Below are 18,172 nucleotides of genomic sequence, written 5' to 3' on the forward strand. Positions count from 1 at the left end.
TGGAAAAGGGACCTACTTGAGGTGAGGGCCCCTGGTTGGGGTGGTTTTTAAGATGAATAAGGGACTGCTACCTGGTTCGTGAACTCTCGGTAGGCAGGAGCTAGTGGCCTTGGGCAAGACTTTCTAGATTCACGAGAAAAGCAAGCCTTTTACGTGCATTGGCTTATATTTAGGAATCTGTTCCATTTAACTTTTATCTTGAGCAAATTTTTCAAAGGAATTTGATTTCCGCTGTACAACACTCATGATAAACTTGCTTATTCTTTAGAAGGCATTTTAAAAAGAAGCTGAAAATGTTGAGAGTGATCCTGAAGTACTGAAAAAGTATTAGGACTATGACAACACATTTTGAAAATAAAAAATCCCACAAGTAAAAAAACACCCTCAAACTAAAAAAAAATAAAAAACCATGCTGAGTGTGTATTTTGATGCATATTATTTTCCCTAATTAGTAATTGTGATTTATGACGATCTTTGAGTCTAGGCTTATGCTTCAAAACATTACATGTAAAAAATAAGAGCACTGCCAATTATTGCAACAAATTGAAGCTCTCAATTCCAGATTCTAGTTGAGTATTCTAAAGCCAAGAAGAAACGACCGATATCACTTGGGGGTGCACAAAGGAATGTTTAATTCTAGAGCAATAACTATAGGATTTAATCAAGCTAATGGATAACATGGGTAACAGATTTCTGTTTATTTGTTGAAGGCAGGTGTTATAAATGTGCTGGAGGCGGAGGAAAGGGCGGCTCTGGAGAGGGAGACTGAACATGCTTGAGCAAGGGGCGCTAGCTGATCAAGTAACATCTCAGGAAGACAAGAAGGGCAATCAAGATGATTGATAGAGGAAATGGGAATCTCTGGAGAGTCAGGAGATTGACCGAGGGGATCAATTGGTAGAGAACGAAGCCAGCTGTTACAAAAACAAATGTATCTACTTCACGCTTTTAAGTCGGGTTTCTCTTGTTAAAATGCCTTGATCAGACTAGAGGGTCAGATTTCCCAATCACCATGATTAGCATCCATCCTCTCATACTTCACCCACACACACATCGACAGCTTCTGATCTCTTCAGAGATTCCCTAGAACGAACTAGGAAGGTAGGCGTATCGTACACTAGATCTCCCACAACACTAAGCTCGTTACGTTATTAAGTATAAGAACGGAGGCATTAAGCTGGTAGAAAGGTAAAAAGAACCTCATAGTTTTTCTTTTTTTACACTCTATATTATACCTCATTGCATCAACGGCTGTTTGCTATAAATAACTACAAGAAACATGTAAATATTACATCAATAAAGATATGCACATTTCAGATTGTCTAGCATGCATCATTCAAGCTATTTTCCCCAAGGTTAAAAAAGAACATAGGAACTTAATTATTTCCTTAGGCATTTTAATCTTAAAACAAAAATCCCAAGTCTGAATCAGTGTTTTCTAAAAGCCTTGATGCACACGTGGTGCACACGTGAGGAGAGTCAGATTTAAGGAGAGCAGGTGCAAGTGTATTGCCTTGTGAGCTGGGTTTGTAACGGTACAAGCACTTGAAATCTACTTTTTAATCCAGAGTTCTTTCCACTGCGAGCTTGTTTTCTGGAAATGTACTCATGACACAGTCCTGTCTCCTCTCAACTGGACCTTAAAGCAAACAAGCCAAACTGTGTGGTGACTTTAAACAATAAACTTTTATTCTGAATATACTGTTTTTGCACAATAATTAGCACAACATTTTTGGGATTATAAATATTTTTATAACATTATTATACAAATTTTTACAAAATGTTTTTCTTTTTTCTTAATCAGGCTAGGAATTTCCACAAAAGTGTCCAGAGAACTTAAGAAAGGGGGAAAGGATCTAGTGTTCACAAAAGCCACTTGGTCTTTTGCGTGGATGCACAATGAGCACTTCAAGAGAACATCCCCAAGCAGGATCCAACAATCACACGACAACAAAGACAGTTTGCCAGGTCACATTGTGAACTCAAATGGCATCTATACAAGACAGTATCCCATTAGTCCCGGTGAAAATCTTTTGATAGAATTATTTGAACTAGAAATCAGATAGGTGAAACTATTGGTAGGAAGGCTCTAGTTTTTTCAAAGTCTGCAACTTTTTCAATACGCGATACTTTTGCTTACTTGATCTGCTCTTTACAGATATGTACACTGAATATTAACAATATTAACATTCTGTTATGAGAAAACAATAAAAGTTCCAGATAATAATATTTGAATTTTTGGGCAAATGAAATTCTACACTTTAAAAAAAGTCATAGCATTCCATTTTGTCTCACTAAGTCCGACTCTATACCTCTAGAAGTTTTAATGTCAACTGACATGAGTGATGGAATCATTGGAGGATTGAATTAAGACAGGAATGAAGCTTTGGTGGAGACAGACAAATATTTAAACAAGATGTCAAATACTAGAGCATCAAATAAGCAAGTAACACTTGGGTTGCAAAGGTCACTTAAAAGGGATCCTGCCTATTTGAACCCAGTAAGGCCTGTCTTAAAGTTAGTAAAAGGAGTATTATAGGAAAACTTACAAATGGCAGCAACACTGTTTTGTTTATTTCCAAGTTAAGCAATAATGCCTGACGCATTAGAAACATGAAAAAAGATCATACTAAAATCTTATAGGCCTAGGACCTAAAAATTTCTTCAATCAAACTTGCGAAGTATGTCATGTTAAAAACCTGTTACAAATCTGGACCACGATTGGTGTTTGGCAGTAATGCTGGTTGTTCAAATGAAGAAAATATGAAGAAATCAGTATTGCAAAGTTCTTCCTCAAAGCTAAATGTGGATGCAAATTTTATTTTGATTTTGTGTTAGTGACAAATGACATTAATCTTGGGTCTAGCATAAGTTAAATGAGTGAAGACAGTTAAAAAACTCATTTTTTTCTTGATTTCTTCTATGGTTTCATCTTTGGAAATGAATATTAACAAAAGGCTGCAATTTAAGTCCTTTTCAAACTCCCAGGATAAACCCAAGTTTGATAATGAAATTTGATGGGTGAAGTGTTACTGTCTTAGAAAACAATGTGTCAACAGGGAGAGACTGGAGCTAGCCATAAGGGCAATTTAAAGTCATCCAATTGATTACCATGGATGTGGTTGTCATCATACATACGTTTATTTTATTACAGGAAGTAAAGGATCATTGCAAAACTAGTGTATGTCAGCATGTTTACATAGCCATAGAAATCAAATCGGAAGGACCCTGCCACGAGATGCCAAGTTTAACTGTGATCACAACAAGAACTATGTCATCAGTAGATGAAAACATACTAAATCAGTGGCATTAGCCATGAAAATAGATAGTTAATGTTTTAAACATAATTTTAAGGTAGCTTGTTGTATGCTGGAAGCAATCTGATTGTTTTAATGCATGTCACTTACATACAGAAACCAACATAATTTTTAATCTTTCTCAACCATTTCATGATTTAAAATATTCTAGCAAAAGTTAATAAGTTTTAAATATTTAATTAACAAACTGCATGATTTAAACATATTGTCACTAGAGAAGTTATTTTTTTTAAATCACTTTGGTGTTTTTTAAAATGTCACTATAAGTTATAAATGATACTACAAAATCACAACAATGCATTAGAAATGGTAACTGATGTCAACTCTTAGAACTATAGTTGGCAAAGTGATTCCATTTCCACCTTCCCTTTATTTAAGATAAAAATAATATTTTAAATAAGGAAATGTACACAAATGGCACCTAAGGTATATTGGTGGTGGAAGGAAATTACAAATGTGTGTAAAGCTAAAAACAAAACAAATATATCTTTTAAACTATGCTAAATAATTGGTTATGTCTTTGATATTTGAATCATATTCAAGCATGCTGGATATTGTTAATAAGATTTTACTTAAAATTATATTTAAGAAAATTTCCAGCATATACACACACCAATATTTGGCATGTTCAAAAAAAGGAACAAGTGTATTGTACCATAAGCAGTATCATCAAACTCTCAGCCTTCAGCAAAATTATCCAATATTATAGTTACATGTTCATTGCTTTTTTATCCTTTCGGCAAATACTGTTTACTCCTGAAAATAAACCCTAAGCGCATAAATAATATTCTGCTACCATATTAATCTAAAATGAAATCTGTGATTTACTTCACTGACCATTTTCACTAATGAGGCTGTATAAAAACAATTTTTATTATTCACAATCAAGTATTCATGTGCATACATATAAATTCAAGGTTTCCTCTTTGTTCAAGTTATTGAAGACCATCACCAAGCTGCATGGACAGTATGGTCAAATGACCAGCCCACTTTTAAAGTAGCGAGACAAACGCAGCAGCAGCAGCAGCAGCAGCAATTTTTTGGGTTCTTCGTGCTACGATTCAAAAGAACAAAGAGGAAACCTACGCTGAATCTTCATTGAGAACATATATGTACTTTTCAAAAAAATAAATGTGTCAAATCTGGTTTTATGTACTTAAAATATCTGTACATAGGTTTTCAGGCAAAAGCACAAATCTGTATAAAATCCATTGGTTCCTATGTCACCAATTACCTAACCCAATTGTCCAGCATTTACATTGCACAGTATATTCAGAGTAGTTTAACAACATTTCTAAAGATGACTTAGGTGCATTACACAGCAAAGTTCATATTCTTACATAACAATATGTCACTCAGTTAATTTGCCAATGGACTACACTCTACAGCAAGAGAGGGAAAAAAAGAAGACTAAGAAGTTAAAATAGCAGCAGCATCATGCAAAATCCCCTTTGTAATCAAAGTTCATTTGTCACAAGAAAAACGTTTTTCCCTCCCCCCAACAAGCTTTTCTCAGAGCATTCTGAAGTATCTGGTTAGCACGACATAGCTGTCCTGTCAACGAAGGACATATTACATTGAAGCAAGGATGAAGGGCTTACACTTATGAGGAGCGATGCCACATATTCAAATTTCACCACCCAGCACCGTTAGGCCAATAAGTTCTCAGTGAATTATTTTCAAAGCAGCCATTCTTTACTCCACGAGAGCTCAATGGGTCTTGAATGGAGTGACCCTTGTTGGCAGAGAAGCCATTCTTCATAAGGCATTTTATTCATGGCATATTTTGTAGAAAATTAGCCATTAGTTTTCAGTAGTTTAGACCAACATTGATTCTCTCTCTATATATATATATCCCCCCCCCCCAGTAGTAACTATACAAAGCTGTAATCATTTTTTAACAGAAGAACATGTCAACACAAAAAAGCCCAAACAACATCAAAACGCCTTTTCTCCCCACTAGGGATCTTACTGGTGGTAAAAGAACAAGGATTGCAGCCAGTCAACATTCCAGGTAACAATCAGGACAATTCTTATGATTCATATACAATTTCATGGGGAGCCCTTTTACATGAAATCACCAACAATACAACGACAGATTTTCATATTCCCCAGAAGAGCACATTAGAATTTTGCTTTGATGTTACATATATGATGCAGCATTCACACAAGTTTAAGGATCTGACACCCTGACATGCAGCCAGTGGGTGCCTTATGAGTCTGCGCCTTAGTTTTACCATGGCATGGGCCCAGTGACAAGGAGCCCTGGTAGTGCATTTGTTAAGCGCTTGGCTGCTAAGTGGAAGGTTGGCAGTTTGAACCCACTAGCTGCTCCACAGGAGAAACATGTGGCAGGTCTGCTGCATACAGGTTTACAGCCTTGAACACCCGATGGAGCAGTGGGACTCCATCCTACAGGGTTACTAGCCATCAAAATTGACTTGATAGAATGGATTAAAAAATGTTTTTGATGGGCCCACATCATGTTCTGCTGCTTTGACAATTGACCCTCTCTCTCTTAATGCAATCGAGAGCTCCTGTTTCGGCAGGGTCTGGAGTTTCGTTGCACAGATTTGGGCTTCAGAAGGTCATAACTGGGAGTGTCTGCTGCCAGATACCAGCCACAGGAGGACACACTGGATTCCGAGGATGGACCACAGGGAGGGACCTAAGCCAGCACCGCCACCGCAGTCGGTGTTATCCTCCTGTTGGGGGAAGACGAAGAATCAAAATCTGGAAAATACTGAGCAAGCCAACTTTTAGAAGGTCCCATGTTTTGTGCATTTCTGGACTCACCTTATACAATTGTTTCATTTGAATTCAAATCAATTGCACTTCTCATAGATTTTATTGCTCTGCACTGATGAATAGAGCAACTCCCTAGTACCACGTGAATGCCTTAAAATTTAACTGTCGATTCTGCTGAGTATTAGAGAAGGCATTTGAGTCATAAATTCTATTTAGAGTTACAGATCAATTTTAAGTGGACAATTTATTCTTGTTGGATAAAATTTCATATACAAATACATTAAGTAAAAATAGATTTTAATAGTATTCTTTGAAATTCCCAAGAAATATTATTTTTTAGCAACTCTGCCCTGGTCCCATATTTGGGACTGGAAATGAAGGTTAAGAAGTGCACTCCGATTTTCCATAGGCCGTGCATCCAGTTTCGAAGGTGAACATACCCTGTGCACATGCAGCATCTGGACCTTCATCGTGAATGAAAATAATAAATAGTGGATTTGAACAAGAAACAACAGAAGGACACCCAGGAAACAGGTACTCAGAAAAATAAAAGTGCTCCACTGGAAACAAGATCCGTTAGAGCCACGAGATTCAAGCACTGGTCACACTCACTTGGGCTCCCCACTGGCTAGTGGTGGCCCATGAACTTCCTACTAAAGGAAAAGCAATCCCCGATTTCTATACTCTCGAACATTTTCCATATGCTTTCACTGCGTTAGAAGTACTTCGTTGCAGTAAAAAACCCCAACAAAACCTTATAGTTAATCATTCTCATAAGTGTTGCTTTTTAAGAATCCAAGAATTAAACTAATAGATCACACACACACACACACAAAATGTATTTTGTATTTAGTTTCAGAGTAAGTTTACAAAGTCCCTAAGCCTCCAGGGAAAAAGAATTGTGGATTATTGTGGTTTGTCAGGAGCAGGCTGAGAGAAGAACCAACACAAGAAAAGTCTGTTATGTTCCTAAAGAAAAACATCATCTTCAATTCTTAGCTCTTGCCCTACTTGCCCTTTCAGGAGCACTTCACACTGCATTTCCTCTGACTTGAAAGATCTTCTCATGTGTTTCTGGCCAGCACACTGACTGGTTTCCACCAAATTTATTTACATTCTAACTTTCCAGCTTTGCATTGCTCTCCTCTTTATTTAATCTACATGCTAACTTTCCAGTGGTTAGTACTTGGTCTTATTTTCATTTTTAATTTAAACGTTCTTCCCAGATCATCTGAGAATAATCTAATTATTAAATTCCATTTATTTACTAACTCAGAATTCTATATCTTCAGGTTATTAGACTCACTGATCTCACTTTTGTATCTTTCTGTCTGCCTCACAGTCATATTAATAAACTTGCCCAAAATATAATTCATTTGAATCTCAGGAAATGACACTTCTAGTAGTGGAAATAGGACCAAAAACACAAGCCAGATATAACACCTCTCCTTTTCTCAAATTCAGTTCATCAGTATGACCTCTTAAGATCTAGCTTGAAATTACATTCTACTTATATTTATATCCAAATGATCAGCTCGCTGCTTCTCATCTCATCTCCTGCTATACTTACGTAACAGCTGCTCATGCAGCTCACTGTTTCCATGGCTCACCTTTTACCACCCCCTCCCTCTCAAAAAGGACTCAGACCTTGTTAAAGGCATACATCAAATATCGTCAATCCCTTCTCATCAGTGTCAAGGTGAGATCTGCAATCTGTACCGAAGCCTCATGTGGTCTGGAGCCAGGCTGTGTCTCCATCTTCATTCTTCCTGCAAAGACCCCACCTTCCTCTCACCCAGCTCTAGGAAACTGGCTTTCTCTGCAGCAAGCTAAGGGGCTTGCCAACTCAGGGCTGTGGTATTGTTTTTTGCTGTGTGAAGATTGACCATACAATTTATTATACAGGTGAAGACAGTTTTGAGCGTGAAAGGGAATGCTATTGATTCTTCTGGGAGCAAAAATATAAACTAGGGCTGCGCCAGGCTATATCTCAGATAGAAGAACAAAAACCTCAGAACCAAACTCCCTGCATGTGAGACTATTCCAACTCATAACAACCCTATAGGGAGCAGGGTAGAACTGCCCACGGGTTTCCAAGACTGACTTTACGGGAGTAGAATGTCTCATCATTCTAGAAAGCTCATACATAAGAGGAATGTAACAGCACTTGATAAATGAATACTCAGAAATTCACACTGCCACCGAGTTGAATCCAACTCAGAGGGATCCCACAGAGCAGGGTAGAACTGCCCTTGTGCATTTCTGAGATGATAACTCACTACAGGAGTTGAAAAGCCTTTCCTCGCTCTCATGATAAATGAATAGTAGGCACTTTAGAAACCAGCGCATATAGTAGTTGATTAGAAATATCATGGTTATAGAATATTACCTTAAAGGTCTAAATCTCACATAACCAGGAGCATTTCTCAGTTGTGGCTCGGCATCAATTTGATATAACAGAAAACTAACATACAATCAAGACCCCTTATGTTTTTAGTTTTTATAAATCAGAATTTATGCATATGTTGTCAAATAAGTTCTGAATCATATTAATATTCTACAAGTTTATTATGGAAGGACAATATTCCCTCTTTTACTATATGTGGTAGTTATATAATCATTTGTCAATTTGAGGATTAAGGAGTCTAGGCTGTTAATCAGGGTATGGTCAATGAGATCTCCGTATGTGGGCATGGCCTTCCCCTAAGGATTCTGGGAATTGCTGAAATTTCCTCCTTGGAGGTGGGAGACTCTCTGCTGACACTCCCTGGGAGACATAGCGGCTGACAAGACACATGGCCCCACCCTGATGCAGAGATGCCTGCCAGTGCTGAGATGTTTCCAATGACTCTGGATCCAAAGACTTTCGACCCACTGGCCTGTGATCTTCTACATTCGGTGTCACTGCATGTGTTTCGTGAGTCTGAAAAGGACTTTATAGATTGGTAAGGGACATAGGGGCTAATATCGGAGTTATGGACTTGATTTGGACTGGACTGGGATGTTTTCTCAATGTTCAATTGCTCTTATATATAAATCTCTTTCTTATACACATGTGTGTCCATGGATTTGTTTCTCTAGTCTATCCAGACTAACACCACTACATTTCATATATATATTCCTTTTTTTTTGCTCTATTTCCTCTGTGTGGCAATGAGGTCTGATTATTTCTCTCTGGGAAGGGGTCATTCAGAAAAGTGATTTGGGGTCCCTGTAGTCTGCACATTGATTCACATAGAAAACTCTTGTCATTTTAGGTACCTGATTGTGTTTTCTCGTGTGTTATGCATAGTACCACCAGATAGACTATGATTTGACATTATTTAATAAGGTAAATTATGAGATAGATTGTGACAGTATTTTACATCATTAATGAGCAGATACAGGAGACACAGAAGCATGCTCTTCATCTTATAGAAACCAATGTCCCTGATCCCACTGGCACTATGATCAGACAAATCAGTGGGGATCACTGTCCTAGAGACTAATAGAATGGTTCAACAAATTGAAATAGAAAGAGGTAGTAGTGCCACTATTTATATTGAAATATCAACAGATTAGTGTTATTAGATTCTGTATTAAGGGAGCTCTCTAATGCAGCAGTTCTCAACCTGTGGGTCATCGCCCTTTCGAGGGTCAAACGACCCTTTCACAGGGATCGCCCAATTCATGATGGTAGTGAAATTACAGTTATGAAGTAGCAACAAAAATAATTTTAATGTTGGGGGGGGGGGTCACCACAACATGAGGAACTGTATTAGAGGGTTGCAGCATTAGGAAGGTTGAGAACCACTGCTCTAAAGACTCAATTCATCAAGGTATCAACTATTCCTTTTCCTTATTCTGTCTCTTATCTTAAAAAAACCTAGAAACAAAAGCCTAGGTGTTAGTTACATTCATATGATTTTGCCCTACATCCTTTGTGAACTCTACACAGTACATGGGCCTTAGCTTGGAGCTGAGATTTCCATAAATGCATTAGAGAGCTGTCACCCACTAGAAAACTGCAGAGACTAAACTCCAATCCAGCTCTCCTGTCAGAAAATACCCAGTTGTAGACTAGCACTGAAGCTTATAGCTTGACCAGTAATCGGTCCTCAATGAAGAAACTAATGGTCGACTGCTCATTATGTTTGCAATAGTTTGTTAATCTTTCAGCTTTTTATTGTTTTGGAGAAAAATGATACTTCCTTTGATATCATTATATCAACACAAATTGTTTGAACTAAATTCACTGTTCCATGCTGATAACCGTGTAGTCACAATCCTGTTAACTCAAAGTGTACCCATCTATGTTACTTTCTCAAGACTAACAATTGTGTTAAGAAAAATACATTTCTTAATGGGAACATTCAAGATTTTGAGGAATCTTAGATGAAAAGATTTAAAGCATTCATTGTTATATACATATTTTTATGCTTTAGGTAAAAAGGAAGTGGTCCCATTTAAAAAGCAGTACTTATTAATATTTTGTCTCTAGTTGGTAACCTAGAATTTTTTAAATAAATATTCTACGATTAAGTAAACCTTGGAATAAAAGGTGGAAATAAGTAGATATTAAAATTTCCCTCGCCTATTGAGTATAATGCAATGACTTGTTGAATTTCTGTTCTAACTGCTCATCTCTGTTATGACTATGGGGAGAAAGATGGGGGAAACGTCCTACTTCTGTCAAGAGGTATACTCCCAGAAAGCAACAGGGGCAGTTCTACACTGTCCTATAGGGGCAGGAATTGACTTGGTGACTCTTTTATTATGAATACAAACAGAAAATTACTCCCCTGATTTTTTCATTACAACTTTTATATGCAAATGATATGGTTGCCTGGGTGTATCTTTCAGGTATCAATAAAATGAGACCCCAGAGAGCTACCAATACGTAAATTTACATAATATATCCTTGGAGAGAGACTACCTAATTTAAAATTTTCTTTCAATTTTTAAAATTTAGTAGATTTATCTCATTGGGAAGCTTTTGCTCCTAAAATTAGTTTTCATTGTCCATGAAAAAATGCGGTTGTTTAGTAAGACCCAGTCTCCCACATTGCTTTCCTCCTCTGAGGAGCTCATTTTAATTCACGGCCACGGGCACATCGCTGTTTCGGTTCCGAATCACTGAGCACCGGGACAGGGATGAAGGAAAGCAACAGCTGTTCTGGTGACAACAATCACGGCGATTCCCAAGCACCAGAAAATAATTTGCAGGACTCTAATGGAAAAAATAAACAAATGAAAAAAAAAAAGCGAGTCCCCAAACATATCTTTTACGGCATTGATTATATAAATCAGAAATTGGTCAAAAAATATTTTAGAAAGGTCATTAGGAATGATTATTTTGGTCCAGATACTATGGGAGAAAAAAACCGGCAAAATGCTCTGGGAACGATTCTAGTCTATAAAACCCCAGTGATTTTCAGTAACAGGTGTGCTAGGAATCAAAATCAACGTGATTTCACCGAACACGTGCACAATATTAAAGAAAATACGCTTAGGGATTTAAAACGTTTACAGTAAAACAATTCTATAAGATTATTAATAATTCAGGAGTAAATAAAACTCAGAATGGAAGACTTAGAGTTCGTTAGATAATGTTTGATAACATTGAAATGATGTCATTGTCACCATCCTTTGAAAATAAACTCTCTTTATAATATTTCTCTTGGGCAAAAATAAGATATTATAAAGTATATGTTTTTTTTCCCTAACCATTGATTTAAATTTTATAAAGAAACCCGATGACACTATTATGATTATTAGAAAAATATAGGAAGCTGAAAATTTTTGTTTAGAAGAGAAACTTATGCAGCCTTTGAAACCAGTCATTTACAAACAGTATTTTAAGAACTTGTTTGCAGCATATTTAATATTGTGGATTTGGGAATATGGGTTATTTTCTAAAATATCAAGCCGAAAACAAAAACAAAGAAAAATTAGAGAAAGTGACTGACCATCCACACCACATGAAAACTTGCAGTAAAATGAAGGTAGGAGCTGACATCATGGTACAGGCACGACTCGTTGTGCATATAAGTTGATCCTATTAATAACGGGCAAAGTAGCAAGTACAGGAAAAGGAAAGAAAACACAGAAAAGAAGACACACAAGATGAGATTTCATGCAATTTGCTGGCAGTTAGCAGTTAATGTGAGCCTCCATCCAGAGCAGATTCACAGTGACCATTGCAAATAAGCATTATCAAAATATTCACTGCTAAAGAAACACAACACATTATTAGCACATCAAGCTATTGAGCAAGAGTTGTACTTTCACACACAATTCCCTAAACAATTTATAGGAACTTTAATTGCTGGACAGTTTTCTCTTCGTCAAATCTTTTTAGTGGCTTGATCAAAATGATATATTTCCCTAGGAGAAAGATATTTTAGATCATCAGTAAAATCCATGTAAGCAAATTTAATTGAAGCCTCTTGACTGTCAAACATTGGAGAAGTGGATGACTGGTTTCCCTAGAGGTGCATTCTACAAGCACAGTTTGCCACGAGGAAGGCTGTAGTAGACAGAGCAAGAGGGTTTCCTACATTTAATATACAGAAATCTTATTTTACTGAAGCAAATTGGGGAGTGGGGGCGCACAGAGATGATCCAACTACAACTTTGGGTTATTTTCCCCTTCCAAGAGATAAAACAAAGGGACTCATCGGTCCCCCAGCACCGATTCTCTTTGTGGCCCACTTCTCCTCTCTAATATTCAGCTGTCGGAGGCTCAAGGCAGGCCACTCGGGCTGCAGTTCATGCATGCATGGTTACTTTCAAATAAACTGTGCTGAAACACGTCGCTGCCATCAGCGGGTGCCTGCAGACAAGTTCTATCAATAACACATTAGTCTTGGTCTCATTAGGATGCCTTAAAAAGGAGGGAAAAAATGTTTAATAAAACAATGGCTTCCTAGGGGATTTATTTGCTGGGGCAGTTAAATTCAAGGCAGCTCAGAAGATGAAGGTAACTGTTTTGTTTTACCAATCTCAGAGGTAATTTGTTAGCTTTTCTTGAAGGACAGAAGGCGATCACAGGAGTTTTTTGGTTTTGTATTACAGGTAAAACCGTATTGGTCAGGAAAAGGCCAGGGAATTTTTGTCAATGAATGCTGTTTTCCCATCAAAACAATGCACCTGCCCATTCTTTGAAGGTAGCCATGGCTGACTTAAGAGAATCTCAGTGGGAAACCTTATCTTTGATATTACCCCTTCAAATTTCTTTTTTGTTTCCTAAACTCAAAAAACATTTAAAAGGAACACGATTTGAGTCCACCAACAATATTCAAACAGCTATTTTGATCAGCACAGGAATTTTGACCTGCTGTTTCCAACTTAGACTGATTCACCTCCTTAGGCAACCCGGTGGTCTCCTTCTCATGGTGAGGTACCGCATCGATGTGCTTAACCTACTGCGGACCCTGCACAGGCAGACATAGCGCACTACAACCTAGATCCTCTCGACTCAAGTGATCCTCCAGCTTCAGCCTCGGAGTAGTTAGGACTACAGGCCCATGCCACATCTTGGGGCAAATTTGCTGCATTTGAAGAGTGTCTAGTTTTTCAAGGAAGGGTGAAGTAAGTGGAAACACTGCTCTTTGGGGTGCACAGATCTAGTTGTAGGATACATCAAGAAATAATAGCTTCACATTTTAATATTTTTTGTTTAATAAAGGTTTCTATAATCTTGTAGCAATACTTTTTCACTTATCCTTGAATACTATGTATCAGTGGAAAAGTCTTATCCTGACTGAGACAAATGGGGCTGTATATTTGAGTATATAAATAAGTACGCCATAGTTAGACCTATTGTAAATGGGTTTTTTGAAACTTTTATAAATGTCCATTAGTGAACATCTGTCCTGACACGTTTTTATAGTACACAATTCATGAGGTAATAGTGTTCTTTGTTTGTACATTTATTGGTACTTTCAATCCATTTCAAGTGAAGGCACGGCTGAAAGAACCAGGGAAGTGGGAAAACTTTTAAATCATTTTAAATAGTAGCCAGGTTTTTCTTTCAGGATAGAATAAAGTTTCTTAATAATTAAACCTATGAAATGAAAGCCTAAAGCTAGTTATACATATAGAAAGAATAATGTTTACTAGGGGACAATAGTTTATTTGTAGGGAATGAGTGTTCATCTGTGGATAATACATATAGTAAATAGTATTTATAATATTTTATCAAATTAAGCTTCTGTAATTGACATGCTCTAACGTTAAGCAATGGAAACATTAAGAGACATAACACAAATATTGCATGTATAGGAATCAGATGACACAGAATTATAAACTACATGTTTTCTCAGGCTGTAGGAGTGCGTGTTCAATGAGTTGGCACTCATTTTAGGGCCCACAATAAAGTTTTACTCGGTGAACGTCCCTGATGAACTTGAAAAAGAGCATGTATTCTGCTCGTTTTGAGAGTGGTTTGTCTTATCTGCCAGATCAATGTGGTTAATTAGATTGTTGATTTCGTCTACAGCTTGTTTTACCATAGATTTTTTTTTAAAAAAAACCTTTTATTGGGGGCTCTTATATCTCCTATCACAATCCACACATTCCTCCAATGTGTCAAGCACATTTGCCGCCATCATCATCTTCAAAGCCTTCTCTTCCCACTTGAGTCCTGATATCAGCTCCCCATTTCTTTCCCTCCCTCACCCGCCCGCCCGCCCTCCCTCACGAACACTTGGTAAGTTATAGATTATTTTTCCCTATCTTACATCGTCCTCCGTCGCCCCTCACCCACTTTTATTTGTCCCCCAGGGAGGGGGTTGCAGGTTGATCCTTGGGATCCATTCCTCCTTTCTCCTCCCACCCTCTCCTAATGCTCCTGGTGTATCTATTGTCCCACATCTACTGCATGATGAAGCTTGGCTTAGACATTGACGAAGATGAGGTGAAGGCCAAGGCTCCCAGGGCTGCTGTTCCTAATGAGATTCCGCACCGAGAGGCTGCTGAAGACATAGCTTGCACGGAGGAAGTAGATTAGCTATTCTGCTCGCACACTTTGTGCCCTCTGTACAGTGTCCACCTGGCTCCACCTGCTGACCACTAGGGGTTTCCCCTCTCCTGTGCCTGTGCGTAAGGCAGGATCTAAGCCCCCCAGCCTTGTCCCCTCCCTTGTTTCAGAATGGGGTTAGATGTTGTGTATCTGTGAAGTTTCTTTATGTTTATTTTGTTCTGAAATTAAAGTATGCAAAATAAAGAAGATGCAATTTTATACCAAAAACAAAACAAAACAAAACAAAAAAAAGATAAGAGAATAAAGCTTGGATGAACTAAACATACGTATCTCAAAACATACCTTAATAAGCTAACACAAAAATAAAAAAAAACATATATATGTTTTTTAAAGCTGCTTAATAAGTTTTAAAACATACTGAATAAACATTAAATACATTTCTCAAATAGTATAAAACTATACAATTTATTTCATTATCATGGGGAATATAAATGAAAGTATTAATGAAGATAGATATATGCATCTAACCAAAAAAGCCAAATTATTGTTATTGAGTCAATTCAGTAACTTTCCCAGTTTTTATTTAATAGAAAAATTTAAAACCATCGGATTTGTGGCCTTGGGTTATTAATTGATTGATTGGAATTGGGTTTGAAAGTACAATTTCTTTGGGAAAGAGATAAAAGAAGCAACTGTTAAGTTTATACTAACCATGAAAAACTACTGAAATGGAAAAATCTATCTACCAGCAACAACATCAAGTTAATGAAAAACACTATGGTTAAGACATTATGTTCAAATTAAAATAGCAATTTGTATTCTTGAATTCAAATAGACAATGACCAGTGTTCCCTATCATTTTAATAGAGGAGGCATTTCATCTTACCAGCTTATTATTATCAAAGCACACATCAGGGCCTTTTCGGTATCGAGGCTGCTTAACCATATCACAAGGGTTTGGACCGTCAGCTGAAAAGACTTGTTAAGGAGTATGAAGATATTTTCCCCACATAATAGAAAATATACAAGAAATGCGATATATCCACTTGAAAGCAATCACGAGACAGCTAGTTCAAGTACATAGGAATTTAGAGAACTGAAGTTCCTTGAGTTTTCCCTTGTCAGATTAGGAGGCATGTGCAGAGGTCATATCTTTTGAATCTTACTATACACAACAATGTACCTGCTGTGTACCTGGTACCTAGCAGGTACTCATCAATATGTGCAGACTCTAAGTGGGTGAAATGTACCAATGATGGAGAGTAATAGACAAGGACACCCATTAAAAACAGCACAGTGAAGATCTGAGTGCTTTTATTTAACAAACAGAAATGTAAACTAAATGCTAGCAGTACTGCCAATCCCAACCAAACACAGCTGAGGAAGTTCTTACCCAGCAAGAGCAACGATAAATACAATCCTACTGCCACTCTAGAGACAATCTGCTCCTGTTCTTTAATAGATACTGCATTGCCCTGGAGCACAGTTACTGTTGCAAGGCTAAGTTTTTAGCTTCAGTCATTGAAATTAGGGTCATAAGAAGTATATAAAGACTGAAGGGAGTGTTCAATAGCTAAAAAGTAATCCGCTTTTAAAAAAAAACACATTTTATTCTATTTACTTATTCAGTGTGACAGTAGTAGACAGGTAAGAATGGCACGCTTGGTTGTACCGTGGGCAGTGAGTGGGTTGTGCTGTGGCTGTGAGGACTGTGCTTTAAAGGACATTTTCATGTGCTTTGTTGAGGACAGAGCATATTAAGTTTGAAAGTGACATAACTTTGTTTGAGAACTGAAGGCAGCTTAGGGAATAAATCAAGAAAAGCTGCTTACAAATGCAAATGAAGTCACACAGAAAATAAACTGCCTTTAACCTAAAAACCAAAACAAACCCAACGGTACTTCATTTTTAATGCTCCTTCCATTCGTGGCCAATCACTCAAAGGTTGCTTTCATGCTAATTCCTAGAATCAAAGCCTTTATATGTAGCGATGTTATGATGTATTTTAAATATGTTGCAATTGAGATGGTTTTTCAAAATGTAAAACACAGAAATCAAAGCCAAATGAGAGTGGTAGCTGACTGATTCTAGCTCTCGTTTGTCTAGGAGAGCAGTCAACTGCCGGCCAAGGGCCAAACATTAGGTCTTGAATTCTGAGAGTATTTCTTATACATCCTTGCATTCAATAAATAATAAAGAGAGGAAATGAATTTTCGATGGTCACAAGCTAGTCCTCTGGTTTAAATACCTTTTCCTATGAAGTATCAAGTAATGGTTTATATCAAACATACATATGAATTTACATGATATATTATGTAAGATATATTTATTATACTTATAATTTTAAAAATGGAAACCTGAGAAAATCCTTCTTTCTTCAAAGATCATTAAATTACAGTTGGCATAGAAATGAAATGCCTGTATGAAATAAAAAGTGCTATCAGTTTAGTTGTATTTTCCTACATATTATCTCAATAATATCAAATCAGTAGGATATAGAAGCAAATAACACTAAATATAGTTTTCAAAAATCCTGTGGAATATAGAATATACCATATATATTCATGTATAAGCTGAGTTTTTCAGCACATTTTTAATGAAGTTTCTGTGGTAAAATTAGGTGCCTTGGCTGATATTTGGGTCGGCTTATACACAAGTATATATGGTACCCTTTCGTGGTTCAAGTCATATTCCCATTTCATCCACTGATAGGCGCTGTTTTTTTTGTTTTTTGTTTTTGCATTCCAGAGTGCTCTTCAAATAGCACGCTCATTAATCAAGCATTTGAATATAGAAAATACTAATAAATGCTCCCAGTTGTAATAATTATCTTATTGAATGGTATTAAAGTTTTCAACTTTGAAAAATGTGTCAGGATTAAAATTAAAATCAGGCAAACATTGCAGAACAATATTGAAGCGCTCGAAGGCATGGAGCAGTGGACTCTGTGTCATAATATCGGGCTCCATTTTTGATATTTGATGGTTGATGGCTTTCAAGCAACTACCCGATTTCCCTTTAGCCTCAATCAAGGCAGTATACGTCACCCACAACCTGGGATTCACTGGTGGGAATCCTTACCCAAGCGCCAGTCCCTAAACCGTAAGCCAGTGTGCCTCCAGGCGTTTTTCATCTGCTTTGG

The 18,172-nt window shown here is 37.2% G+C and overlaps 1 protein-coding gene across 1 annotated transcript in view; it reads right to left on the reverse strand.

Annotated features, from left to right (window-relative positions):
• Positions 1 to 1,667: 1,667 nt before the first annotated feature.
• The window catches only part of CACNA2D1 (calcium voltage-gated channel auxiliary subunit alpha2delta 1), a 408,675-nt gene continuing 392,170 nt past the window's right edge, over positions 1,668 to 18,172 (reverse strand). Inside the window, exons 39-40 of the mRNA XM_045288646.1 lie at positions 15,917 to 15,999; positions 1,668 to 6,022 (exon numbers count right to left, since the gene is read on the reverse strand). Coding sequence (XP_045144581.1) covers positions 5,906 to 6,022; positions 15,917 to 15,999 — 200 coding nt within the window. The 3' untranslated portion in view covers positions 1,668 to 5,905. The remainder of the gene's footprint in view (positions 6,023 to 15,916; positions 16,000 to 18,172) is intronic.

This window comes from Echinops telfairi, unplaced genomic scaffold (assembly GCF_000313985.2).
Source record: "Echinops telfairi isolate 266 unplaced genomic scaffold, ASM31398v2 ScPeMD7_23;HRSCAF=83, whole genome shotgun sequence".
NCBI lineage: Eukaryota > Metazoa > Chordata > Mammalia > Afrosoricida > Tenrecidae > Echinops > Echinops telfairi.